This window comes from Oncorhynchus tshawytscha, linkage group LG02, assembly GCF_018296145.1.
Source record: "Oncorhynchus tshawytscha isolate Ot180627B linkage group LG02, Otsh_v2.0, whole genome shotgun sequence".
NCBI classification, from domain to species: domain Eukaryota; kingdom Metazoa; phylum Chordata; class Actinopteri; order Salmoniformes; family Salmonidae; genus Oncorhynchus; species Oncorhynchus tshawytscha.
Window position 1 is genome coordinate 58,596,949 of NC_056430.1, and position 24,525 is coordinate 58,621,473.

At 44.1% G+C, this 24,525-nt stretch overlaps 2 protein-coding genes and 1 long non-coding RNA gene across 5 annotated transcripts; 2 read left to right on the top strand and 1 right to left on the bottom strand.

Annotated features, from left to right (window-relative positions):
* Window positions 1-11,043: 11,043 nt before the first annotated feature.
* On the bottom strand, window positions 11,044-12,312 carry LOC112223002. 3 transcript variants are annotated; one of them, XR_002949224.2, is made up of 6 exons: window positions 12,284-12,312; window positions 12,021-12,165; window positions 11,831-11,867; window positions 11,642-11,700; window positions 11,502-11,564; window positions 11,044-11,425 (listed from the first exon to the last, which is right to left on the bottom strand). It is a non-coding gene; the product is annotated as an uncharacterized LOC112223002 (long non-coding RNA). The 3 variants fall into 3 exon arrangements; XR_002949222.2 differs by lacking the exon at window positions 12,284-12,312 and having other exon boundaries at window positions 12,021-12,263; XR_002949223.2 differs by lacking the exons at window positions 11,831-11,867; window positions 12,284-12,312 and having other exon boundaries at window positions 12,021-12,263.
* A 1,681-nt stretch (window positions 12,313-13,993) lies between these two features.
* Window positions 13,994-15,481, top strand: LOC112266304 (protein PET117 homolog, mitochondrial). The gene is made up of 3 exons (XM_024443692.2): window positions 13,994-14,282; window positions 14,727-14,879; window positions 15,347-15,481. Exons 1-3 carry the CDS (start codon window positions 14,187-14,189, stop codon window positions 15,350-15,352), a joined length of 255 nt encoding a protein of 84 aa, XP_024299460.1. The 5' UTR covers window positions 13,994-14,186; the 3' UTR covers window positions 15,353-15,481.
* On the top strand, window positions 15,374-24,384 carry kat14 (lysine acetyltransferase 14). The gene is made up of 10 exons (XM_024443684.2): window positions 15,374-15,632; window positions 15,960-16,081; window positions 16,375-16,496; window positions 16,737-16,918; window positions 17,287-17,712; window positions 18,102-18,688; window positions 18,968-19,101; window positions 19,631-19,806; window positions 22,834-23,024; window positions 23,826-24,384. The coding sequence occupies exons 1-10, from the start codon at window positions 15,374-15,376 to the stop codon at window positions 23,997-23,999; spliced, it is 2,373 nt and encodes a 790-aa protein (XP_024299452.1). The 3' UTR covers window positions 24,000-24,384.
* The last annotated feature ends 141 nt before the right edge of the window (window positions 24,385-24,525 follow it).

Here is a 24,525-nt window from a genome sequence, read left to right on the forward strand (position 1 = left end):
AGTTCCTCTGCCACACCCTCGACCTCTGAAACCATTCTCCCTACCTCATGCCTTGCTGGCACTGTGGATTGGGGTATTGAGAATCTGGTTTGCGAAGCTCAACGCTCCTAGACTGGACCTGAAGGAGGCCCGGCTAACCGGCTGTTTGTCCCTAACCCAGTCCAGTCCCGGGTCCTGGAATGGGCTCATTCCTCCAGGTTGATGTGTCAGCCAGGGTCCCGTCGTACACTAGCCTGCTTTCGACAACCTTTCTGGTGGCCCACAATGGTCCCTGACGCCTCTGCCTTTGTCACTGCATGCACTGTGTGCTTAAAAGCAAGACTCAACGGCAAGCTCCTACTGGCCTCCTGCAGCCACTACCGGTTCCTCATCGTCCCTGGTCTCATATATCTCTGGACTTTGTCACTGGGCTCCCTCAGTCTGATGGCAACACTGTCATTCTGACGGTAGTCGACCGGTTCTCCAAGGCCGCCCATTTCATCCCTCTCCCCAAACTAACGGTCAGTCGGAGCGAGCCAACCAAGACCTGGAGACCACCTTAAGGTGCCTGGTCTCAACCAACCCCACTACCTTGAGCTGTCAACTGGTTTGGGTGGAGTATGCCCGGAACACTCTTCCCAGTTCTGCCATGGGACTCTCCCCTTTCGGGTGCTCCATTGGGTAGCAGCCTCCACTCTTTCCTGAGCAGGAGGTCAGCATACCCTCGGCCCAGATGTTTGTACGCCGCTGTCCACGTACCTGGAGAAGAGCCAGGGCGGCTAGTCTCAAGACCAACTCCAGGTATCGTTGACAAGCGGACCGTCACCGGACCCCAGCACCCCATTACCACATTGGGCTGAGGGTATGACTTTCCACTCTGGATCTGCCCCTTCGGATAGAGTCCCGCAAGCTGTCTCCACGGTTCATTGGTCCTTTTCCCATCTCTAGAGTCCTGAGTTCCACTGCTGTCCGTATTGTTACCCCGTCCCCTCCGTAGTCACCCTACCTTCCATGTGTAGGATTAAGCCTGTGTTGTCTCACTGTCCTTTTGTCTTCTGTTTCCAAGCCCATCCCTCCCCCTGGATTATCGGTGGCCAGCTAGCGTAAACGGTGAGACTCCTCCTGAAGGTTCAACCACGGGGTTATGGCCCAGAGGAGAGGTGCTGGGTCCCTGCTAAACACATCTTGAACCCGGCCCTCATCGCCGACACCCCGCTCAGCCAGGTATGTGCCCAGGTAGGACACCAGGTGGCTTCCCTAGGGGGGAATACTATCATGCCCTGATCTGTTTCACTTGTCCCTGTGATTGTTTACACCCCCTCCAGGTGTCACTTATTTTCCCAGTATATTTATCCCTGTGTTTCCTGTCTCTCTGTGCCAGTTCATCTTGTATGTTAGTCAAGTCAACCAGTGTGTTTTCCCCATTCTCCTTTTTGTTTTTCTCTTTTTGAAAGTCTTTCCGGTTTTGACCCCTGCCAGGCTCTGGACTACTTTCTCGCCTGCCTGATCATCCTGCCTGCCCTGACCTTGACTGCCTGCCATTCGGTACCTTTGGGACTCGCCTTGTGTTATGATAGTGCTTCTAGTTCCGACAGTGCAGTAATATCTAACAACTACCTAATACACACATCTAAAGGGGTGAATGAGATGGATAAGCCATAGCCGAGCGGCATAGGCAAGGTGCAGTAGATGGAATAAAATACAGTGTACACATATGATGTGACACGTTAACATTATTTAAAGTGATTAGTGATCCATTTAAAGTGGCCAGAGATGTAGGCAGCAGCCTCTGAGTTAGTGATTGCTGTTTAGCAGTCTGATGGCCTTGTGATAGAAGCTGTTTTTCATGGAGGGAAGGTAGTTTGCCCCCGGTGATGCGTTGTGCAGACCGCACCACCCTCTGGAGAGCCTTGTGGTTTAGGGCAGTGCAGTTGCCATACCAGGCTGTGATACAGCCTGACAGGATGCTCTCGATCATGCATCTGTAAAAGTTTGAGTTTTGGGTGACAAGCCAAATTTCTTCAGCCCCCTGAGGTTGAAGAGGTGCTGTTGCGCCTTCTTCACCACAATATCTGTGTGGGTGGACCATTTCAGATTGTCTGATGTGTACGCCGAGGAACTTAAAAACTTTCCACCTTCTCCACTGCTGTCCCTTCAATGTGGATAAGGGGTGCTCCCTCTGCTGTTTCCTGAAGTCCACAATCATCTGTTTTGTTGACGTTGAGTGAGAGGTTGTTTTCCTGACACCACACTCCATGTGCCCTCACCTCCTCCCTGTAGGCTGTCTTGTCATTGTTGGTAATCAAGTCCACTACTGTTGTGTCATCTGCAAACTTGATGATTGAGTTGGAGGCGTGCATAGCCACGCAGTCATGGGTGAACAGGGTGCACAGAAAGGGGCTGAGCATGCACCCTTGTGGGTCCGCAGTGTTGATGGTCAGCGAAGTGGAGATGTTGTTTCCGACCTTCACCACCTGGGGGCAGCCCGTCAAAGTCCAGGAGCCAATTGCACAGGGCGGGGTTGAGACCCAGGGCCTCCAGCTCGATGATGAGCTTGGAGGGTACTATGATGTTGAATGCGGAGCTGTAGTTAATGAACAGCATTCTTACATGGGTATTCCTTTTGTCCAGATGGGATATGGCAGTGTGATGGCGATTGCATCATCTGTGGACCTGTTGGTGCGGTATGCAAACTGAAGTGGGTCTAGGGTGGCCAGTAAGGTGTAGGTGATATGATCCTTGACTAGTGGACCTGTTGGTGCGGTATGCAAACTGGAAGTGGGTCTAGGGTGGCCAGTAATTTCCTGGTGTAGGTGATATGATCCTTGATTGATGACTAGTCTCTATAAATGCCACCATCTATCCACGCTTTCTGGTTAGGGTAGGTTTTAATAGTCACAGTGGGTACAACATCTCCAATGCACTTCTTTTTAAACTCATTCAATGAGTCAGTGTATAGGTCAATGTTGTTCTCTGAGGCTGACCAGAACATATTCCAGTCCGCATGCTCAAAACAATCTTGAAGCGTGGCTTCCGATTGGTCAGACCAGGGTTGAATGGTTCTCGTTACTGGTACATCCTGTTTGATATTCTGCCTATAAGACGGTCGGACCAAGATGGCGTCGTGGTCGTATTTGCCAAAGGGAGGGCGGGGAATGACTTTGTATGCATCGCGGAAGTTAGAGTAGCAGTGGTCGAGTGTACTACCCCTGCATGTAGTATAATCAATATGCTGACAGAATTTAGCTAGCCTTGTTCTCAAATTTGCTTTGTTAAAATCCCCTGCTTACAATAAATGCAGCCTCCGGATGAATGGTTTACATAGAGTCCAGTGAAGCTCCTTGAGGGATGTCTTGGTGTCTGCTTGAGGGGGAATGTACACAGCTGTGACTATAACTGACAAGAATTCTCTTGGTAGGTAAAATGGCCGGCCTTTGATTGTTTGGAATTCTAGGTCGGGTGAGTAGAAGGACTTGAGTCCCTGTATGTTGTTAATCATGAAGCATACAACCCCGCCCTTCCTCTTCCCAGAGAGGTGTTTAACACTGTCGGCGTGATGCATGGAGAAACCCGGTGGTTGAACCGATTCCGACAACATATCCCGAGAGTGCCATGTTTCCGTGAAACAGAGAATGTTACTTTCTCTGTCTCTCTGGAAGGCAACCCTTGCTCGAATTTTGTCTACCTTGTTGTCAAGAGACTGGAGGCCGCTCCGTTTTGCCACTTCTGCGGCACAGTTGTTTTGGGTCGGCTATGGTGATTAGATCCACTGTCCTGGATGGTGATCCGAACAAGGGATCCGCTTCGGGAAAGTCGTATTCCTGGTCGTAATGTTGGTAAGTTGCCGTTGCTCTTACATCCAATAGTTCTTCCCGGCTGCATGTAGACTTAAGATTTCCTGGGGTAACAATGTAAGAAATAATACATAAACTAAATACTGCATAGTTTCCTAAGAACTCAAAGCAAGGCAACCATCTGTCGGCACCATCTTGAAGTGGAAGAGACAGGTAAAAAAATATTTTTAAGCCTTCAGACAATTAAACATGGATTGTGTATATGTGCCATTCATAGGGGTGAATGGGCAAGAGAAAAGATGTATGCGCCTTTGAACGGGGTATGCCAGGCACACCGGTTTGAGTGTGTCAAGAATTACAACAATGCTAGCCTTTTCATGCTCAACAGTTCCCTGTGTTTATCAAGAATGGTCCACCACCCAAAGGACATCCAGCCAACTTGACACAACTAGGGGAAGCATTGGAGTGAACGTAGGGTAGCATCCCTGTGGAACGCTTTCAACACCTTGTAGAGTCTGTGCCCCGACGAATGGAGGCTGTTCTGAGTGCAAAAGGGGGTGCTTTCTGGGCACTTGTTAAACTACATTTGGGATGGAAGAGGGATAAATAATTCAAGAACTAGCTTTTCTTTTCCCCCTTAGAAGGAAAATGCACTACAAACATAGCTATGTGTACACATTTTATAACACAGGGTTAAAGTTTACACCCAAGAATGACCGGAACAGTGAAAAGCAAATCTCTTACTGTAAAAGTAATTTGCCTTTCTCAATCACACCACTGACACAGTTGTCAGTTAAGACTCTTAAAATACATTTTCTATCAGCAAAGATACAAGAGAGCATATTACCGTCCAGTGATTAAACCACTGTAATTTAGACCTAATTGAAGAAAAGGCAATGATTGACTTTGCCTCCCACACCCCCTTTGTCAAAACTCCCCAGTCATTGGGTGACCTCATTGATGGTGGCATTTCTCAGGTGTGTTTTTGCATACGTCACGGTTTAAGATAACTCCCCATATCTGACTATGATCGCAGAAGATAAATGAACAAATTTGTATAACAGGCTATGATTGTGTTATACTCAATTGGGTTAAAAAAAAATGTTTGTTGTATACTTAAACGTTTTACTATATACACTACATATACAAAAGTATGTGGACACGCCTTCAAATTGGTGGATTCGACTATTTCAGCCACACCCATTGCTTACAAATTTTTAAAACCGAGCACACAGCCATGCAATCTCCATAGACAAACATTGCCTTACTGAAGAGCTCAGTGACTTTCAACGTAGCACCGTCATAGGATGCCACCTTTACAGTTCGTAAAATGTCTATGCCTCGGTCAACTGTCCTGTCTCAGCCTCCAGTATTTATGCTGCAGTAGTTTGTGTCGGGGGGCTAGGGTCAGTTTGTTATATCTGGAGTACTTCTCCTGTCCTAATCTGTGTCCTGTGTGAATTTAAGTATGCTCTCTCTAATTCTCTTCTTTCTTTCTTTCTTTCTTTCTTTCTTTCTCTCTCTCAGAGGAACTGAGCCCTAGGACCATGCCTCAGGACTACCTGACATGATGACTCCTTGCTGTCCCCAGTCCACCTGGCCGTGCTGCTGCTCCAGTTTCAACTGTTCTGCATTATTATTATTATTATTATTATTATTGGACCATGCTGGTCATTTATGAACATTTGAACATCTTGGCCATGTTCTGTTATAATCTCCACCCGGCACAGCCAGAAGAGGACTGGCCACCCCTCATAGCCTGGTTCCTCTCTAGGTTTCTTCCTAGGTTCTGGCCTTTCTAGGGAGTTTTTCCTAGCCACCGTGCTTCTACACCTGCATTGCTTGCTGTTTGGGGTTTTAGGCTGGGTTTCTGTACAGCACTTTGAGATATCAGCTGATGTACGAAGGGCTATATAAATAAATTTGATCTGATTTGAACTGTAAGTGCTGTTATTGTGAAGTGGAAACATCTATGAGCAACAACGGATGTCGATTATGGCAGCCCCCTGCACCTCTCTGATTCAGAGGGGTTGGGTTAAATGAGGAAGACACATTTCAGTTGAATGCATTCAGTTGTACAACCGACTAGGTATCCCCCTTTCCCAATGGCAGCGAGCTTTAAACCACTTGCTTATGGTTATCTTAGGCTTGTGTGCAGCTGCTCGGCCATGGAAATCCATTTCACAAAGCTCTCAATGAACTGTTCTTCTGCTGACATTGCTTCCAGAGGCAGTTTGGCGGTCCCGTTCTGTGAGCTTGTGTGGCTTACCACTTCGAGACTGATCCATGTCTTCGGCGCCCGGGGAACAGTGGGTTAACTGCCTTGCTAAGGGGAAGAATGACAGATTTTTACCTTGTCAGCTCAGGGATTTGATCCAGCAACCTTTTGGTTACTGGCCCAACGCTCTAACCATTAGGCTACCTGCCGTTGGACTCTGGAGCAGTGGAAACATGTACTCTGGAGGGATGAATCACACTTCACAATGCATAGTGCCAACTGTAAAGTTTGATGGAGGAGGAATAATGGTCTGGGGCTATTTTTCATGGTTCGGGCTAGGCCCCTTAGTTCCAAAAAAGGGATGCTACAGCATACAATGACACTAGATGATTCTGTGCTTCCAACTTTGTGGCAACAGTTTGGGGAAGGCCCTTTCCTGTTTGAGCATGAAAATGCCCCTGTCCACAAGCGAGATCCACAAATAAATGGTTTGTCGAGATTGGTGTGGAAGAACTTGATTGGCCTGCACAGAGCCCTGACCTCAACCCCATCGTACAACTTTGGGATGAATTGGAACACCAACTGCGAGCCAGGCCTAATCGCCCAACATCAGTGCCCAACCTCACTAGAGCTCTTGTAACTGAATGGAAGCAAGTCCCCGCAGCAATGTTCCAACATTTAGTGGAAAGCCTTCCCAGAAGAGTGGAGGCTATTAAAGCAGCAAAGGGAGGACCAACTTAATATTAATGCCCATGATTTTGGAACGAGATGTTTGACAAGCAGGTGTCGACATACTTTTGGTCATGTTGTGTGTAAGAAGTTTACGTTTTTAAATAGTTAAATGTACTTTAGCAAAACATGTCTAGTGAGATCCATCTCTCTTCAACATCAGATTCACAACTTTTCTGTTCACAATCTAGATCTGTCTCTTTACACTACACAAGTACTGCTCCTGGAACTAGTTTGTGTCGTCATAGTAGTGTAAAGAGGCCATTACTATACATGGAACAGGCCTGGCATACAGACCTACCTTTGTGCCGAGTACATTGACACAGCCTAGCTCCCTCCCTGGGCCTCCCCGGGGCCATAGTGTGGATGACGTGCCAGTGCCCTACTGGGGTAGATGTGATGTTCAGGGGGGTGAAAAAACAAACATGTTTGTGGGACCTTTTCCTCCTCCCTTCAGAACTGGTAAACCTTTGCACCTCAGACTGTCATTCCACTTTAGAAGAGAATCTGTATTTACACTGACAAAGAGGTAGATTTTCATTGTTGTTAAAATGAACCTGAAGGAGAGGCAGAGTGAGAAATACACTGTATGAGGGACTGTGGGTCATCAAAAGGTTTTCAAAAGTTGTTTTACAGTAAACATCCAGGGAAAAACTTAAGAAAAACAGTTGTGTCCTGAACAAGTGTGGTCTGCAGCTAATTGAAATGTTTATGCAATAATTATGAACTGATTCGGCACATAGACCTCACATACTCAGGAATAGACCCAACACTCCACATTTCTCTGATAGAACCTGGGAAAACAGATCATTTGGAAGATCATTTCTATTTCACATTTCTGAGGAGGACAAAGGATTTATTTATTTTTTGCCCAGAGGCTACACCATGGGACATTAAATGTTTGCTTAAAAAACATATTGGAGACTCCTACTAGTTTTGATAATTGTTGGTGGGTGCAGATGGATGCCAAAAGATACACATACCAACAAAAAAAATCACATAGAAATGGATATATTGCGGATTAGTATTGAATGGAATCATGAGAAAAGAAGTAGGCCTATTTTGTAGTGTCATTATTTAAAAAGAAATATTTGCAACAGTGGAAATTTGGAGTAGGTTTATTTGCAATCAAGTTCGCCCACTCCTAAGTGATATCCTGCCAAAAGAACAGAAGTTTGCATAGTGCAAACATGTGCCAAGAACACAATGACCATATAAACTGGTGAAACGTTGATAAACCGGTGAAACGTCAGCCAGAAATCCCAAATATGAGGCAGGATTTTGATTCTGTATACAGTACACTACATGGCATGCAGACCTGGGTCATGTTCATTATGCGCCAAATGGAAGAAAACAGAAACGCTCATTTTCTGTTGCAAAACGTTTTTAAGAGCATTCCATTGCATGCCCTCATAAACATGACCCAAATCCCTGAGGCTCATGGAAAATGTGACATCTGGTAACTGCACTTTTAGGAAGTTAAATAGAAGAGAGATATAGTTGGGGGCGGTCAAATATATTTGGGAAGTCTGACTATTTGCTTTAGATGTCACAGGCGTGGATAACGCAAGGGAAAAGTTACCCCCCCCCCCACCACACAAAAGCAAAGGTGAGCAAACCTCTGGTACATAAATTGCACTAACATGCCAAAGGCTTGTCAAGACGAGAAAGTTTAAGGTCTGGTGTCATCGTAGTAAACTGTCTACATAGTTACTGCTTCGCAATCCTTTTTGAATATTAGATCAAACTTAATCTTTTACCAACGAATGCAACAATAGTGCAGAGAACAGTTCATTTAGTTTCTGTATGAAGCACTTAACAATGAGAAGCTTTCTTATTTGTTATGAACTTAAGTAGTACACTCAAAGTGTGATTCCGTGATTTCATCTATCAATTGGGCTACATCCAAAATTCCAAAAACAATATTTACCAGTCATCCTGAAGCAAAAAAATAATGATAAAACATCCATTTCTGATAAATAATTATTAGATGCTGCAACATCAGTCTTTGCAAGCAAAAAGTATACTCTTTCTGGAAAATGCTGAGTTCCTGTAGTAGTGTGATTTGTGTACTGTGCCGAAATGTCCACTTAGGGTTTTGCTCAAGACACATTGAAGGGAGGGAGAGGTATGTGGGATACATTACAGACACATTCAAGCAGAAAACTGAATTATAGGTAAAATGGGGTAAACAAAAATTGCATCTCAGACATATCCTTTCAAAATTCAGTCAGAACAGTGTTGGATATTCTGGACAGCTGAGCGCATGAATGAACATTGTTAGATAGGAGAGGGGAGCTGCTGTACATTCAACTTTTTCCCGAAAGTGAGTTGCCACTGCTGCGTTTTATGTACATTATGTAATGTTACATAATGTGCAGAAAGGGGAGCTCCTATGGTTACATGTACCACTAGAAGCTCGTGGGATAGGGGCAGTGATAGGCAAGAGCCAAATTTGAGGTCTTGTGAGCAGAAACTTGAACATTGTGAGAACTTTGTGCTTCTTTCGGGGCACGTTTCCAGTGAACACAGTAGCTAATAGGTTATTGTGGTTATTTAAGCATAATGTAGGCCTACCAACAAAACCAATGGAGCAAATCACATAACATTTTTACATGGAAATAGCTTTTATAAAAGTTTTTACATTATGAAGGGCTTTAATTAATGATTTTTACTTGGTCTGTGACACCATGGGCCAAATAGGTGACTGTAAATTGTATTGTGTTGTATGATGTAAGAAACCACTTTACAAAAAAAAAATGTTTTTATTACCATACAGAGAATTAGACAATGTACAGTAGGCTACCCCTCTGCCTATTGGTTTATTTGCATATTCAAGCCTGTTTCAAAATACAACACTGCTCCTTTAATTAAGACATGAGCGTTTTACCTGACTGGCTTTTCAAAGACATCTTGAAATGTAGCCTACACATTTTGTAGGAAGCAGTAACTCCCCATTGCTGACCTATACTTCTCTATAACTGGGATAATAACTCGCTAACTAGCCGGCTAATTTTCAACCGCAGGTTATTAAAAAAAAAAAACAATATAGACAATCATTGAGCAGTGAGCACACGCAGAGCAACATAGGACAAGCAAGACGTAGCATACAGACAGAGGACAAAAAGCAGCAAGACAAAATTCATAAAATCAAAGTATTTCCACACCTCACAAGCTACAGACAACATGGATCATTCATCTGAACAATATTATCAGCCCTCATATCGTTCATATGACACATCGTGGACATGCTCTCAGGTCGGAACAAATTCTCTGTGTTGCACTTCGGTTTTTTTTTGCCAATGGGAGTTTAGAAAACATCTGTGACGCTGAGCATATGTCCAAGGCAACGGTCTGTCGGGGCTGTCAGAAATGAGACTCTTGCACTGAAACGTTTACTGTGCACCTTTGTGGTGTTCCCAAGTCACAGACCCACAAGACTCAAAGAAGAATTCCAGGTATCCGTCTACTCAATTATTTTAGTATGAAGCACTAATCCGTTAATTTTATATATTTTAGGGCTTCCATGTGTGATTCGCTGCATAGATGGCACTCTTATTCCCATCATAGCTCCTTCAGTAAATGAAGGAGATTATGAGAATAAGAAGTCTTTCCACAGCATTAATGTGCAGGTAGGCCTAAGTAGTAGCCTTTAGCATTCCAAATTAAAGATACTTCACAATACAGCTACTGCAACTAATTACTGTTCTGCACTGTGAAGATTATATGTGATGCAACCCACATCAGCAGCAATGCGGAAGCAAAGTGACTTGGGTCTGTGTATGACTCGCAAATTTTCTGAGTGTACACTGAGCGCTAGATTTGCCCATGGTCAGTTTATATATAGCTATATCCTATTATGATCATTATTTTCTTTCCACCTATTACAACTGAAAATGTAAACCGTATACTCATATTATCATAGGGGAGTTCGATGGTTACCTGATCGGTGACAGAGGGTACCCCTGCCAGCCCTATTTGCTGACCCCTTACCCTGATCCTGGCCCGCAGCAACATAACTTGGCTCACTGCAGGACATGAGCCGTGGTAGAGATGACCATTGGGATGCTCAAGGCCCAGTTCCAGTGCCTTCGTAACCTCAGGGTCACTCCAGAAAGGGCATGTGACATTAGTGTGGCATGTGTGATTATCCACAACATTGCCACAATTATAGAGAACAATGTCCTATTCAACCAGTGAACGATCCTGATAATGAGCCTGACCACCCCGCTGATGCACCAGATGGAAGAGACACAATATGCTACCATCATTTCTGACTGACCCATCACCTCCCCAGTTTCAAACAAAGACAATGCCTTTCTTTTTATGAAGGAGTCTTTATTTCCTGCCAGTGCACATGCAGTACAGTAGTTAATATTTATGTTGTTCAACCAAGTAAAATCATCCACCTGTGGGCACCTCACCCACCTTTAACTGATGTTCCAGCTGTTGCATTTCTATGTTCTTGCATCTGCAGCCTTGTGGTCAATTTCTAAATTACATTTTTAAATGTGTTTCTCTAAGTATAGCTGTTTCACAGGGAACTATAGGAACACAAAAAAATTAGATTGAATTTCACAGTGCCAGGTCTACTTAGTTTCATTGTAAATCATGGGCCAATGCTGAATAACATCTTACTGAGGTAAGTTGAGGAGGAGTTGTGGAGGTGGATGGACCCTCTTCCTCATTGTATTTTCCAGCATTGCTGTTAGAGAAAAAGGTGCATGTTTTATTATGGTACAACACTATCATCAACTGTTAGCTGTTATTTTTTTTTTTACCTCAATAGGCCTCTCTGTAGCTTCCCTCTCTGTGGCAGCTAACAAGGTGTCTTCATCATTCTCCTGTAATGAAAATGAACAATGTTGGCGTTCTACTCTAACCCATTATGAAAAATCTGTGGAGTACTAAGAGTACTTACAACTGCATGGAGGTCTGTTATGGCAGAAGGCCCCACCAGACAGATTACACCATCAGTAGCTGGTAGAGGATGAAGATTAGACAGTTAAATAATGACTTAACCCAGAAAAGTGCCCCAAATAGTTTGAATTTTGTTTTTACAACAGTGTGCAGGCCACATCCCAATTTCAAATAAATAACTCAGAGTTACCTTAAAATAGATTGATGTCTGAAGGACAACTAAGAATCTGAAAAAGTAACAGCAGTCAATTACAAAGAATTGTATCGCTGCAAGAAAATCAGTGTGCCAAGTAGTGTCTAAAATGGATGGGTGGGAATCACTGAGGTAACACTGTGGCAAAAGGATGAATGTACATAGATTATTCATTTGAATAAGTAACCTCTTATGTAGGCCCACCCTTGGGGTGGTTGGGTCAGATGAGGTTCCTCCAGAGATGCCTTTAGCAATAGGTCTCCCACTGTTTTGACTGAGTGCCATCCCTTTAGCCTCCGGAGTGGTGGTGGACCCCCACCTTTTCTTCAGTTCTGTTAGAAATTAGATATGTAGACGGGCGAGTCGGTCAAGGATCGATTCAGACAAGGTGGTAAATTGTATGACAAGCGACAGTTTATTCAGTGAAGATATCTAGAACAGCGTAATTACGGCTTCTCCGCTGGTTCGTACGGAACTGCAGGCAAAGAGACCGTTACAATCAGTACACCACTTATATATAGAACAGAAAGTAGGTTGATTCTGGAAGATCGGATCTTTGGATTGGTTCAGCTGGGGTGTAGTCTGTAGTCTTCCGCCATTGGCTCAGTTGTCTGTCCGTCATCGTAGAATCCTCTTCGGGCACACAATGTTCAGCTACAAAGGAGATTATGTGTGTGTGCGCTGGTTTTGGCAATTAGTGTAATGCGGGAGCTATCCTGTAGGGGACCCCACAGGCTTTACTTTAAGTTGTATCCCTGTATTAGTAATAGGTTGGTCACCTGCATAAGAAATAGCATTTCTCTACAGCCCTCAGCCTTTTTTCTATTGGCTATAATGGAGGTCAAATTTGAACATGTCCAGTAAGCACAACATTTGGAGACTTGTATGCATGAAGGAATTTAGGCATTACTTTCAAATAGACAATATGAAATACTGGCAGTGTTGGGAATGACTGCAAAATCTAACTTTTTTTGCTTAAAACATTTCACTAACTACTTAAATATATCACATGTTGAATTTAGCCACTGAATGATGTTAATTAGGTAGGGTAGGGTAAAACCATCACAATTGCTTGTAATGAAATTATACCTTACCCGTTTGAAGTATATTTTTTATATTTCATCTTCAGTTGATGCCAAGTACGTTTTCTGAATGTTGGGTTGCACCTGCACAAATATTTAACACGCACACACTATATATATACATTTTGAATAAGTGGAACCGTATAAAACGTATTTTTTTCAATTAATACAGCAATTTTCTGCCACGCCAGCTCACGTTATTTTGCTGTTGCTACTTTTTTTCTTAAATATTTTGTAATGAAACAGCAGGGAGCAGGTCACCCCCGACCTTCGAGCCCGAGGTCCGGCGCGCTATCGACTGTGCCGCAAAAGCATGCTCGTGCGACAGAGTCGATGTCCGCGTTTATAAACCCAGGGTCGTTACAATATATTCATAATCTGTATACGCATTCATTAATATATCTAACTCCACTAGGGAGAGGTAGGAGGTTGGATAATTGTTTTCTCCTGTTGTGATGATGAATCGTGTTATCTGCGTTCCATTGATGAGGGCTTTTTATCTCCTCATGCACGTGCTTTACTCAGGGTTAATTTAACAGAGTTGATTGAACTAATTGTTATCAGCTGTTCTGAAAAGAAAACTCAGAGTTTGACAGTTCAGAGTTCAGGTTTAAACTCAGAGTTTGTTAAACCTGCTTTCTGAAACGGCCCAGGAGCGACAAAACCAGGGCCTGTAGGACCTACCTTGTTGATCGTGTTGTTCAGAAGGCAGAGCAGTGCTTTATTATGGACAGACTTCTCCCCATTTTAGCTACTGTTGTATCAATATGTTTTGACTAATCCATGGTTACGCCAAGCAGTTTAGTCACCTCAACTTGCTCAATTTCATTACGACTTGTCCCAAATACAATGTTTTTTTTTCTAACTGCAGCTTTTTGTTAAGTGTTGCAGTAATTTCAGTCCCTGTAGTGGCTGACGTGATGAGTTATCCGCGTAATATAGACATACTGGCCTTACTCAAAGCCAGTGTGGATCACATTTAGCCACTTGTGCAACTTATATTGAAGACTTTAAACACATTTTATATATTTATTTTGCATGGCTTAATTCGTGTCATATGTCCCGAATATTTGCAAATTATTATTAATTGTATAAATGTTTAGAAAGTCTAAATCGATTTGTTCGACTGTCTCCTGATTCGGTACTCCACTATACAGCCTAAACTCGTCGACCTCGACACATAACTGAGATGTCCTGTGCTAATGTTATCCAAGTCTTAGTTTAGCCATTCCCTTTGTCTTCAAACTACATGCAATACTAGATAGCTAGCTATGTCTACAAGCTCTAAAGTTGTACTGGGTGTTTCTGTGATACTTACGGTGAGCACCGTTGCAGGAGTGCATCTCAAGCAAAACTGGGATCAAGAGGTAACCAATTAACGTTAGCTAGCTAGCTAGCCTACGGACCAGCTCAATTACTGTACACTCCAATTCATAGATAACGTTAGCTAGCTAACTAGCAAGAAGTCATAGTAGGGTACAATGTGTCCCATTCAAAAGTCCGTTGCAACTTAGCTAGGTACATTGAGAGAGTTGTAAGCAGAAACATTACTTTTAGCCAATGTTAGCTAACTAGAGTTAGCATCTTCATACTTTTCTGCTAGCAGACAGCTAACGGTAGATGGCTACATGCAATACTAGATAGCTAGCTATGTCTACAACCTCTAAAGTTGTACTGGGCATTTCTGTGATACTTACGGTGAGCACCGTTGCAGGAGTGCATCTCAAGCAAAACTGGGACCATGAGGTAAACACCTCTAGCCATAATTTTAGATAGCTTTTACAGTGGTCTTTTTGTTTGTTCTTCATCAGAGACTTCATGCGGGAGTACTTAGAGACATTGAACGTTTGGAGAGGAAGAGAGAGAACCTGCGAGTGCTCGAGCAACAAAGAAGTCTGACCAAGGAGCTCAAGGCAGAGCGCGACAGGAGAGAATCGGGGCAGCAGGGCTCCGACCAACCCCAGGCATAACAACAACTTATTTGACAGCCTTCACAATTGTTATGTAGCCACGTGTAGTATGGCTATTGTACGTGTTAAAATATTGATAAAGCAATGTAGTAAACCATAGATTGTTTTCGAACTAGGCTGGGCTGTCTTTATGCAAATTGCCTTTTACAATAGACATCTTTGTAGATTCTCTGGTCAATGATTTATCAATTAAGGGTTTGGAGGAAAAGTAAACTAGCTGACACTGCAGAAGCCGTTGCCACCCTTCTGAATAGCTATTGATTGTCACTGGTTTTGAAAAACATATAGGGCAATGTGTGGCATGCAGTTTGATCCCTAAAGGTAGGCTATACATAGTGTTAGGTAGTAGGCAACGTTATGATTTCTCTCATAGAATAGGGAATCCCAGAATTATACTGCTTTTATTTGAAAATGTCCTTACCCAATTGTGGCTGGTAAAACTCTTCACTCTTTCTACCCAGGAGTAGACTGTCTGACTCCACCTGGTTATGATGGAAAGAGGTGTTGAGCAGAGGAGCCAAGTGGAAGATGAGGCCATGTGCACCTCTGCCTCGGAGGGGCTGGAGGAGGGTGAGGTGGAGGGCGAGACGCTGCTCATCGTGGAGTCGGAAGACCAGGCCTCGGTGGACCTCTCGCACGACCAGAGCGGTGACTCGCTCAACAGCGATCTGGGGGAGGATGCCGAGGGTGGCTGGAATGAAGACATGGCCTTCTATTGCGACAAGTGCCACAAGTGGATCCCCATCGGTGAGAGGAGGGCCAGGCAGCCCCTGAGGGGGAGATCGACCTTTCCCTGCGACGAGGCATCGTTCTTTCTCAATATCACTTAACAATTGCAAATTTGTCACTACAATTTGGACAGAGTATATTTTACGCTGTTATTTCCTCTGTAATTTCACTGGGATTTGCCTTATCTGTCCATTCATACGTATTCTAAAGGGCTGCTGTTCAATATTTGGATGTCATGTCGTGTCCTGTTGCACCGTACATGCTTTTCAAATAAAGAATGAGAATGAAATGAACAGAATGCCTTGTCTCTTAGCAGTCTTTTTTATTCTCATCCCCACCATTCAGCACAGCTGCACGGAGAGCAACCCAGCTACCTGAAAGGAGACAACTTCTTCAAGTTCACCTGCTATGACTGTACAGAAGATGTCAAGGAGACCTTTGAGAGGATGAGACTCACCTGGCAACAGGTACATGTGCCACAATGAAGCACTATAAAGAACTGATTTGCAGTGCAGCTTACGTAAGATAATAAGAACATGAACAGGGTCAAAAGAGGAACACCTTAATACAAATATATGGGACAAGCTCCTTATCTAATGTATGAACAAGTATAATTGCAGAGTACTATATATTGTATATTGCTGTAGACTTAATTCATTGATTATATTTGTCCTGGGCAACCTCCCTCTAATACTGAATGAATGTCATATTATTTTCCTGGTTTTCACTGCAGTCCGGTGTGTTTTCTGTTTTATTTCAGGTTGTTATGTTGGCCATGTATAATCTTTCATTGGAGGGCATGGGGCGTCAAGGCTACTTTAGATGGAAGGAGGACATCTGTGCCTTTATTGGGAGACACTGGACCTTCCTACTGGGCACCAGGTTAGAAAGAAAACAACCTTAATTTGGTTGTCAGTTGGTAAGGTTTTGATAACAGTTTGCATACAACCCTAAAAATGTAAACAGAAAACCTGATAATTGTTCAGTCAATTATCAGAATATCAAGGGTGGACATATTTGGAACTTGATCCAACCTTTGTGGAAAGAAGAGCTATGTTTGAGTTATTCTTTACAAGTCTAGTATTTTGTAAATGGATCGAGTTTTTGATGCTTCACCTGCAGAAAGAAGACTTCCACGTGGTGGAGCACGGTGGCGGGCTGTTTGTCGGTGGGGAGCCCCACGTTCTTTCGCTCAGGGGCCCAGGAGTTTGGTGAGCCAGGCTGGTGGAAGCTGGTGCAGAACCGTCCACCCACTCTGCGCCCAGATGGGGACAAGTCCTCTGTGGCCTCCCTAAAGTCTAAAGGTGAACTGCGGAACACTCATAAATAACATTAAGTTTTCACATTTTCAGACACAACCAAAGGATTATTTTGTGTGTTAAATAGACTTATTTAGGAAAAGTCAAGGGGGGACATGACTTTAAAAATGACAGGGATATTACAAATGTTAAATTATTGTTAGAGGTAGTTAACCCTAAGCAGTTTGCAGAATTGTGCAAAGTCTGTTGTACGAATCAATTACATATTTTTGAGGGATAACCAGCTACTGTTGAAGTGTAGTCCAAATAAATTCACCCCTCCAGGCGACTGTACATGCATGTGTTTTTGATTGAGCATTTAGAGCCCTTTTTGTTAACCATTTTTGCTTAGCTGGCGTTTGTTACTTTCTCAGCTGCCTCCAAGCCAACCCTGGAGCCCATCATCACGGTGGAAGGCTTACGGAAGCGCGCGGGCCGTAATCCGGTGGAGTGTGCCATGCAGCTGAAAGAAAAGCGCTCACGGACCCACGAGGCCAAGGACATCCGGCGGGCGCAGAAGGAGGCGGCGGGGTACATGGATCGCAGCGCCTCCTCCACGCCTGTCAAGTTCAGCGGCCGTGGCGGTGGGAGGCGACCCGACTTTGTCCTGGAGAAAGGCGAGGTGGTGGACTTCTCCTCAATGAGCTCCTCGGACCGAACGCCACTCACCAGCCCCTCGCCGTCACCCTCTCCAGACTTCTCTGCACCCGGCACCCCCGCCTCCCACTCAGCCACGCCCAGCCTGCTGTCGGAGGCTGATCTCATCCCTGACGTCATGCCACCAATGGCACTCTTTCACGGTAAGAAGTCGGGGTCCCCTTGATCTTGGAATTTTTAGTCTAGATAGAAAATGAAAGGAACCATTCAGAATACAGTTACTATTTTAGTGGTGAGCAGTCCAAATTTGGCCCACAGGGGCAAGATGAGAAATGGTGTCAGATAGCATTTAATACCACAATGTAAGATTCGTGGGTGGGCCAACCAACAAGAAAAAGTCAACAATGGAGCAATATTCCAAGGTGCATTCCATGCCAATATCAATTTATTTCTAGGATATACAGTACAACATTTCATAAATCATATTCCTCAAAAACTAAGTGGTATTTAATTAGTTGAAATAATCAGCGAATGTCTGGAAATCTCACAGAATGTATTGTTTATATTTCCCATTTCTGACTTGAAACTCCAGATGACGAGGAGCTGAACGGCGAAGGCTTCATCGATCCCGGCATTGAGTATATCCCCTCATCCAGCATGTCCCTGGGCACTGGCACCCTTGTCGTTCGCAAGAAGCTGCGACCAGGGGCGCACATCAAGCAGGAAGCAGAGAGTGATGAAGAGGAGGGCCGTGGCCGGAACGATGAAGACGACGAGAGAAGGGGGCACGGCAAAGGCCAATCCAACGTGGCCAGGGGGGCGTGGGGTGGCGGGGAGAGGAGGAGGGGAGTCCTAACAGAGAAGGGGGAGGGTTTGCCTCCCTCAGAGCCCCGGTTTGCCCCCCTCAGCCTTTATGAAGAGCGCGTGCTGCTGCGGCGCCTGGAGGCCTGTCCACAGGCGCTGGCAGTGACTGCGCAGGCCAAGCGGCTGCACAGGAAGCTACTGGTGAGGCAGGCCAAACGCCAGAGAGGGCTCCCCCTGTTGGACATCGATCAGGCGGTCAGTGCCACCCTCAGTCTGGTGGGAGGGGTGTACGGGGGACAGGGCCGCTACGGGGGCTCCGGCACGGGGAAGTACCGCACCACCAGCCAGGACCTCCGAATCCTCGACCGCTTCCAGGTACACCTTCACTACCATGAGCACAGATGGCAAATTTGTTCACAGGTCACACACGCACACAAATGTATGCACTCTCTGTACTCTTGGTCGCTTTCGATAAAAAGTCTGCTTTGTGGCATTTATTATTACGATTAAATTCCGATTTGTTATGAGCGGTCACGAACTAGGTGAACGAAAACGAGAGGAATGGATGGAATATATCCAAACACATTACATCACATGCGTGATACATCTTTTGCTTCGATCACATGTCTATGGAATGCATTTGATCCCTTTTAGACAACGGTGTCCAGCAGAAGAGGGTACCACCAGCCCACAGTTTCCTTCTGGCACCGGATCATGGGCTTGGACGCCAGCGTAGACCAGGGCATCAAAAGCCCGTACACCTCCCGCACTCTCAAACCCTTCATAAGGTATGACACACGTCCTTACCTCCTTCATGAGGCACACCACATGCAGCCTTATACCCCTAATATGGTAAGAGACATTTGTGACCACCTGACCTATGACATTAACCCATAATTAAACCCTGATACTCAAGGTGAGGTATAACAATCACAGCATGGAAGGAATCAATATTATTGTCATTATTATTATTCATGACGCTTTTCTCTGTTACGTGCAGTATGTAGCCCTCCTGAACGTGCCTCTGGATGTGCCCAATATCTTTATTACATTCAGATTGAGATGCATTGTGAAGAACAGTCATTCCTCTCTGACACACAAATAAAAAGATCATGTTGCCTCTTCATGGCATTTGTTTTCTACCCAATCTCCTGGGTCATATTCACTAGACACCAAATCGAGAGAAAAAAATGGACTGAAACTGAGAGTGACAATTTGAATATTTGAATTTCTCCAATAAGAAACTTGTTTTTGTTGCGAAATGTTTTCCATTGCAAAACGTTTTGCTACGGTGTGCACTAATGAATCCATCACCAGGAGGGACTACGAGAATAAGCCTATGAAGCTGAAGCTGTTGGCGGAGATCCGTGCCTACCCACACAGGAAGGACCCCCTCTGGGACCCAGATCCAGAGGCCCCCATCGACTACTGTTACGTCCGGCCCAACCACATCCCCTCCATTAACTCCATGTGCCACGACATCTTCTGGCCAGGTAGGAGACTGAACAGGGCCATACTATCATGTTTGGATTTTTATTTTACTTGATCATTTTTACATTTCAGACTAGGGCTGGGTGGTATACCGTATTTTACTAGATAACGGTATTTATGCACATACCGGTTGGGGTTTTTACTTTACCTTGTATAACGGTATTTGAATGTTTAGTTTGTTAAATGTGATACGCTGTGTGTAACGTCCATTTTTATAGTTTACTCCGCTACTTGAGTCATCCCTCTCCTCTCTCTCCATGCTGCTTTCCACACAGACCTAGTCCCACCAGTGATGCCAATTTAGCAATTTTGTTGCTATATCTATCAACTTTTCAGACTACTCTGTCAACTTTTTTTATTTAAAGCACCTAGCAACAAATGTAGCTACTTTAAAAAAAATGTTTTTAACTTTTAGCAACTTTTGAAAAGTGACTCAAATGCTAAAATGCACACATTTTCCCTCTAAATGACACAAAAACGATTTTCTCTGTCACACTCAGTCACAACACACGTGCCTGGCTGCAATAGTGCATTGTGAGTGACGGCAGCAGCAGGCAAGCAGCAATTTCAGCAAATTGCAAATCATTGTTGGCTGACTGCAGCAGCATTAGTACGGGTTCGACGAGCCAAACCCAATGAATATAGTTGGTCACGAATGTTTGATCTTGAACAGAACTTACATCAATCAATATATCTCAATCAAAAGTGTACAGCCAGAAGTACAGAAAAGAGTGGGAGTCTGTACCTGAACAAATGTCAAATCATATTTTTTGCCGAGATGGCCAGTCAATTTGAGTAACGTTATTATGTATTCTACGTAATGGCGCAGCTATGGTGAGCAGAGAAGGTGGGACTTTACCTAGCAGGGTCTTGTAGGTGACCTGGAGCCAGTGGGTTTGGCGACGAGTATGAAGCGAGGGCCAGCCAACGAGAGCGTACAGGTCGCAGTGGTGGGTAGTATATGGAGCTTTGGTGACAAAACGGATGGCACTGTGATAGACTGCATCCAATTTGTTGAGTAGGGTGTTGGGGATCGGTAAGATGGTCAGTTTTACGAGGGTATGTTTGGCAGCATGAGTGAAGGATGTTTTGTTGCAAAATAGGAAGCCAATTCTAGATTTAACTTTGGAATGGAGATGTTTTATGTCAATCTGGAAGGAGAGTTTACAGTCTAACCAGACACCTATGTATTTGTAGTTGTCCACATATTCTAAGTCAGAACCGTGCAGAGTAGTGATGCTGGAAGGGCGGGTAGGTTCAGGCAGCGATCGGTTGAAGAGCATGCATTTAGTTTTACTTGTATTTAAGAACAGTTGGAGGCCACGGAAGGAGAGTTGTATGGCATTAAAACTCAATCTGGAGGGTTGTTAACACAGTGTCCAAAGAAGGGCCAGAAGTATACAGAATGGTGTCGTCTGCGTAGAAGTGGATCAGAGACTCACCAGCAGCAAGAGCGACATCATTGATAGATACAGAGAAGAGTCGGCCCAAGAATTGAACCTTGTGGCACCCCCATAGAGACTGCCAGAGGCCCGGACAACAGGCCCTCAGATTTGACACACTGAACTATGTCGGAGAAGTAGTTGGTGAACCAGGCGAGGCAATCATTTGAGAAACCAAGGCTGTTGAGTCTGCCGATGAGGATGTGGTGATTGACAGAGTCGAAAGCCTTGGCCAGGTCAACGAATACGGCTGCACAGTATTGTTTCTTATCATGGCGGTTAAGATATCCTTTAGAACCTTGAGCGTGGCTGAGGTGCACCCATGACCAGCTCTGAAACCAGATTGCATAGCGGAGAATGTACGGTGAGATTCAAAATGGTCGGTGATCTGTTTGTTAACTTGGCTTTCGAAAACCTTAGAAAGGCAGGGTAGGATAGATATAGGTCTGTAGCAGTTTGGGTCAAGAGTGTCCCCCCCTTTGAAGAGGGGGATGACCGCAGCTGCTTTCCAATCTTTGGGAATCTCAGACGACACGAAAGAGAGGTTGAACAGGCTAGTAATAGGGGTTGCAACAATTTCGGCAGATAATTTTAGAAAGAAAGGGTCCAGACTGTCTAGCCCGGCTGATTTGTAGGGGTCGAGATTTTGCAGCTCTTTTAGAACATCAGCTGACTGGATTTGGGAGAAGGAGAAACGGGGAAGGCATGGGCGAGTTGCTGTGGGGGGTGCAGTGCTGTTGACCGGGGTAGGGGTGGCCAGGTGGAAAGCATGGCCAGCTGTAGAAAAATGCTTATTGAAATTCTCAATTATAGTGGATTTATCGGTGGTGACAGAGTTTCCTATCCACAGTGCAGTGGGTAGGGTAAGATGAGGGTAGGAAATGCAGAAATTGATGGAAATGCAGTAAATTATTTTAGGTTGAAGTTGAATTGAACAGTATAAAACAATCCGAATGGAGATAGACCCATTGAAATAATTTAGAATATATGTGTTGCCACACACTACTTATGAAGCAAATCTAGAACTTTTATTAATCAATAACATATAATACTGTCCAAATTTTTTAAAATACCTTGATATGATATTTTGGCCATGTCTCCCTGCCCTATTTCAGACTGGGAACTTAAAAGGGACATTTTAATTTTTTAAAATTAAGTCTGTCAGATGTTTACAGATTTCAAGTTGGCTAGTGTCGAGTTATGTTCCAGGCCATCGGTTGTGTAGATCCAGCTATATGCCTCAATGCCAAATGAATGGAAAAGCTGAGCACAGTCTATTTTCCTGAGTTTAGTCAGTGCTTATCTTTTCCATTCATTTGGGGTTGAGGCATATTGCTGGATCTTCACAACCCATGTTGTGGAACATGGAGTCATCTTGACATTAGACTACTTATAAAACATCTGACAAACATTTATTTAAAGTGTAATATTCCTTTAAATATGTTCATGTGAATGCCGATGGAAACATTGTCCTTGTAAAATAAATCACATGGAAGCATACAACAATGTGCATATTTATTCTACTTTAAACTATGTCCCTCAAAGTTTTAGATTGACGGCTGATTTTCTCTCTGGCTCTCTTATCAGGCGTGGATCTCTCCGAGTGTCTCCAGTACCCAGACTTCAGCGTCGTGGTCCTTTATAAGAAGGTGGTGATCGGCTTTGGGTTCATGGTGCCGGACGTGAAGTACAACGAGGCCTACATCTCCTTCCTGCTGGTGCATCCCGAGTGGAGGAGGGCTGGAATCGCTACGTTCATGATCTACCATCTCATTCAGGTATGGTAACAAAATCATAATAATAATTAAAAACAACAATACTCAAGTTGCAAGCAGAAATTAAATAATTAAATTGTCTACATAAAAAGTGGTTAAGTGCAACTTTTATAGAGACTCTAAGCCACATTGTATAAAGCCATACTGCCATCATCTGGTGGCACAGCTAGCACTGTGATGCAGTGCCTTAGACCACTGCGCCACCAGGGAGGCCGAAAGGAGGATTTTTAAGCCTTGAGACATGGATTGTGTATGTGTGCCATTGAGGGTGAATGGGCAAGATTTAAGTGCCTTTGAACAGGGTATAGTCGTAGGTGCCAGGTGCATCGGTTTGAGTGTGTCAAGAACTGCAACGCTGCTGGGTTTTTCATGCTCAACAGTTTCCCATGTGTATCAAAGATGGTCCACCACCTTAAGGACATTCAGCCAACTTGACACAACATTGAAGCATTGCAGTCAACATGGGCCAGCATCCCTGTGGAACACTTTTGAGACCTCGAAGAGTCCATGCCCCAACGAATTGAGGCTGTTCTGAGGCCAAAAGGGGGTGCAACTCAATATTAGGAAGATGTTTTGTACACTCGATGTAAAGTTGCTGTACTGGCGCTTAGTGCTTTTTAGACCAGAACTAACTTGACCCTACGGCTACATTAGATTTAGTCAAGTTATAGTCATCAAGAAATGACTATAAATAAATAACCGTAAAATGCACTTAAATGGTTTGGATTGATCTACAACAGCACATGTTAAGTGGTTGAAAAGAGGGAAGATATCTTTTCAGGCAAGGTTCTCTTTCCCCCACAGACCTGCATGGGAAAAGATGTCACTCTACATGTCTCGGCCAGTAACCCCGCCATGCTCCTATACCAGAAGTTTGGCTTCAAGACTGAGGAGTACATCTTGGACTTTTATGACAAATACTACCCGCTGGACAGCAAGGAGTGCCGACATGCCTTCTTCCTGCGGCTACGGCGGTGAGACAGGAAACGGGACAGGCCAGTATTCGGGCCATAGAAATACAATTACTAGAATGGACAATCCCATGTAAATTAACGTTCCATTGGTGAACTGGTAGCCATATTGAGTGTACTAGTCAAATTGTCGTTGTCTGTTGTAGAGTTTGTTTTTCTATACAGGCAACCAGTCAGAAGGAGGAAAAAATACATCTGGAAGTGCCTGTGCTATTCAGTTTAGCCATTGTATGTTACACTGTTTCTTTGGTCATTATATTTGTGAGAACCTATGGTGAGCTATTTTTGTTGATCGACTGAAGGACGATATTTTATTGTAATTTTGTACACTCGCATTTCTGAATAATTCTACAGCCCAAGTGGAAATTATATAAAGAACAAAATCACTCACATTCTGAATTCTGTCTTCATTTGCTTGCTGGAATATATACTGTACAGTGAGATCCAAAAGTATTTGGACAGTGACAAATGTTTTGGTTATGTATTCTAGCACTTTGGATTTGAAATGATACAATGACAGGTTAAAGTGTAGA

Coding starts and splice junctions, on each gene's coding strand:
- LOC112266304 (XM_024443692.2), top strand. CDS start 14,187: ATGTCTACAAGCTCTAAAGTTGTACTGGGTGTTTCTGTGATACTTACG. Junction 14,283..14,726: donor AGCAAAACTGGGATCAAGAG/GTAACCAATTAA, acceptor GTTCTTCATCAG/AGACTTCATGCGGGAGTACT.
- kat14 (XM_024443684.2), top strand. CDS start 15,374: ATGATGGAAAGAGGTGTTGAGCAGAGGAGCCAAGTGGAAGATGAGGCC. Junction 17,713..18,101: donor ACCAATGGCACTCTTTCACG/GTAAGAAGTCGG, acceptor TTGAAACTCCAG/ATGACGAGGAGCTGAACGGC. Junction 19,807..22,833: donor CCACGACATCTTCTGGCCAG/GTAGGAGACTGA, acceptor CTCTCTTATCAG/GCGTGGATCTCTCCGAGTGT.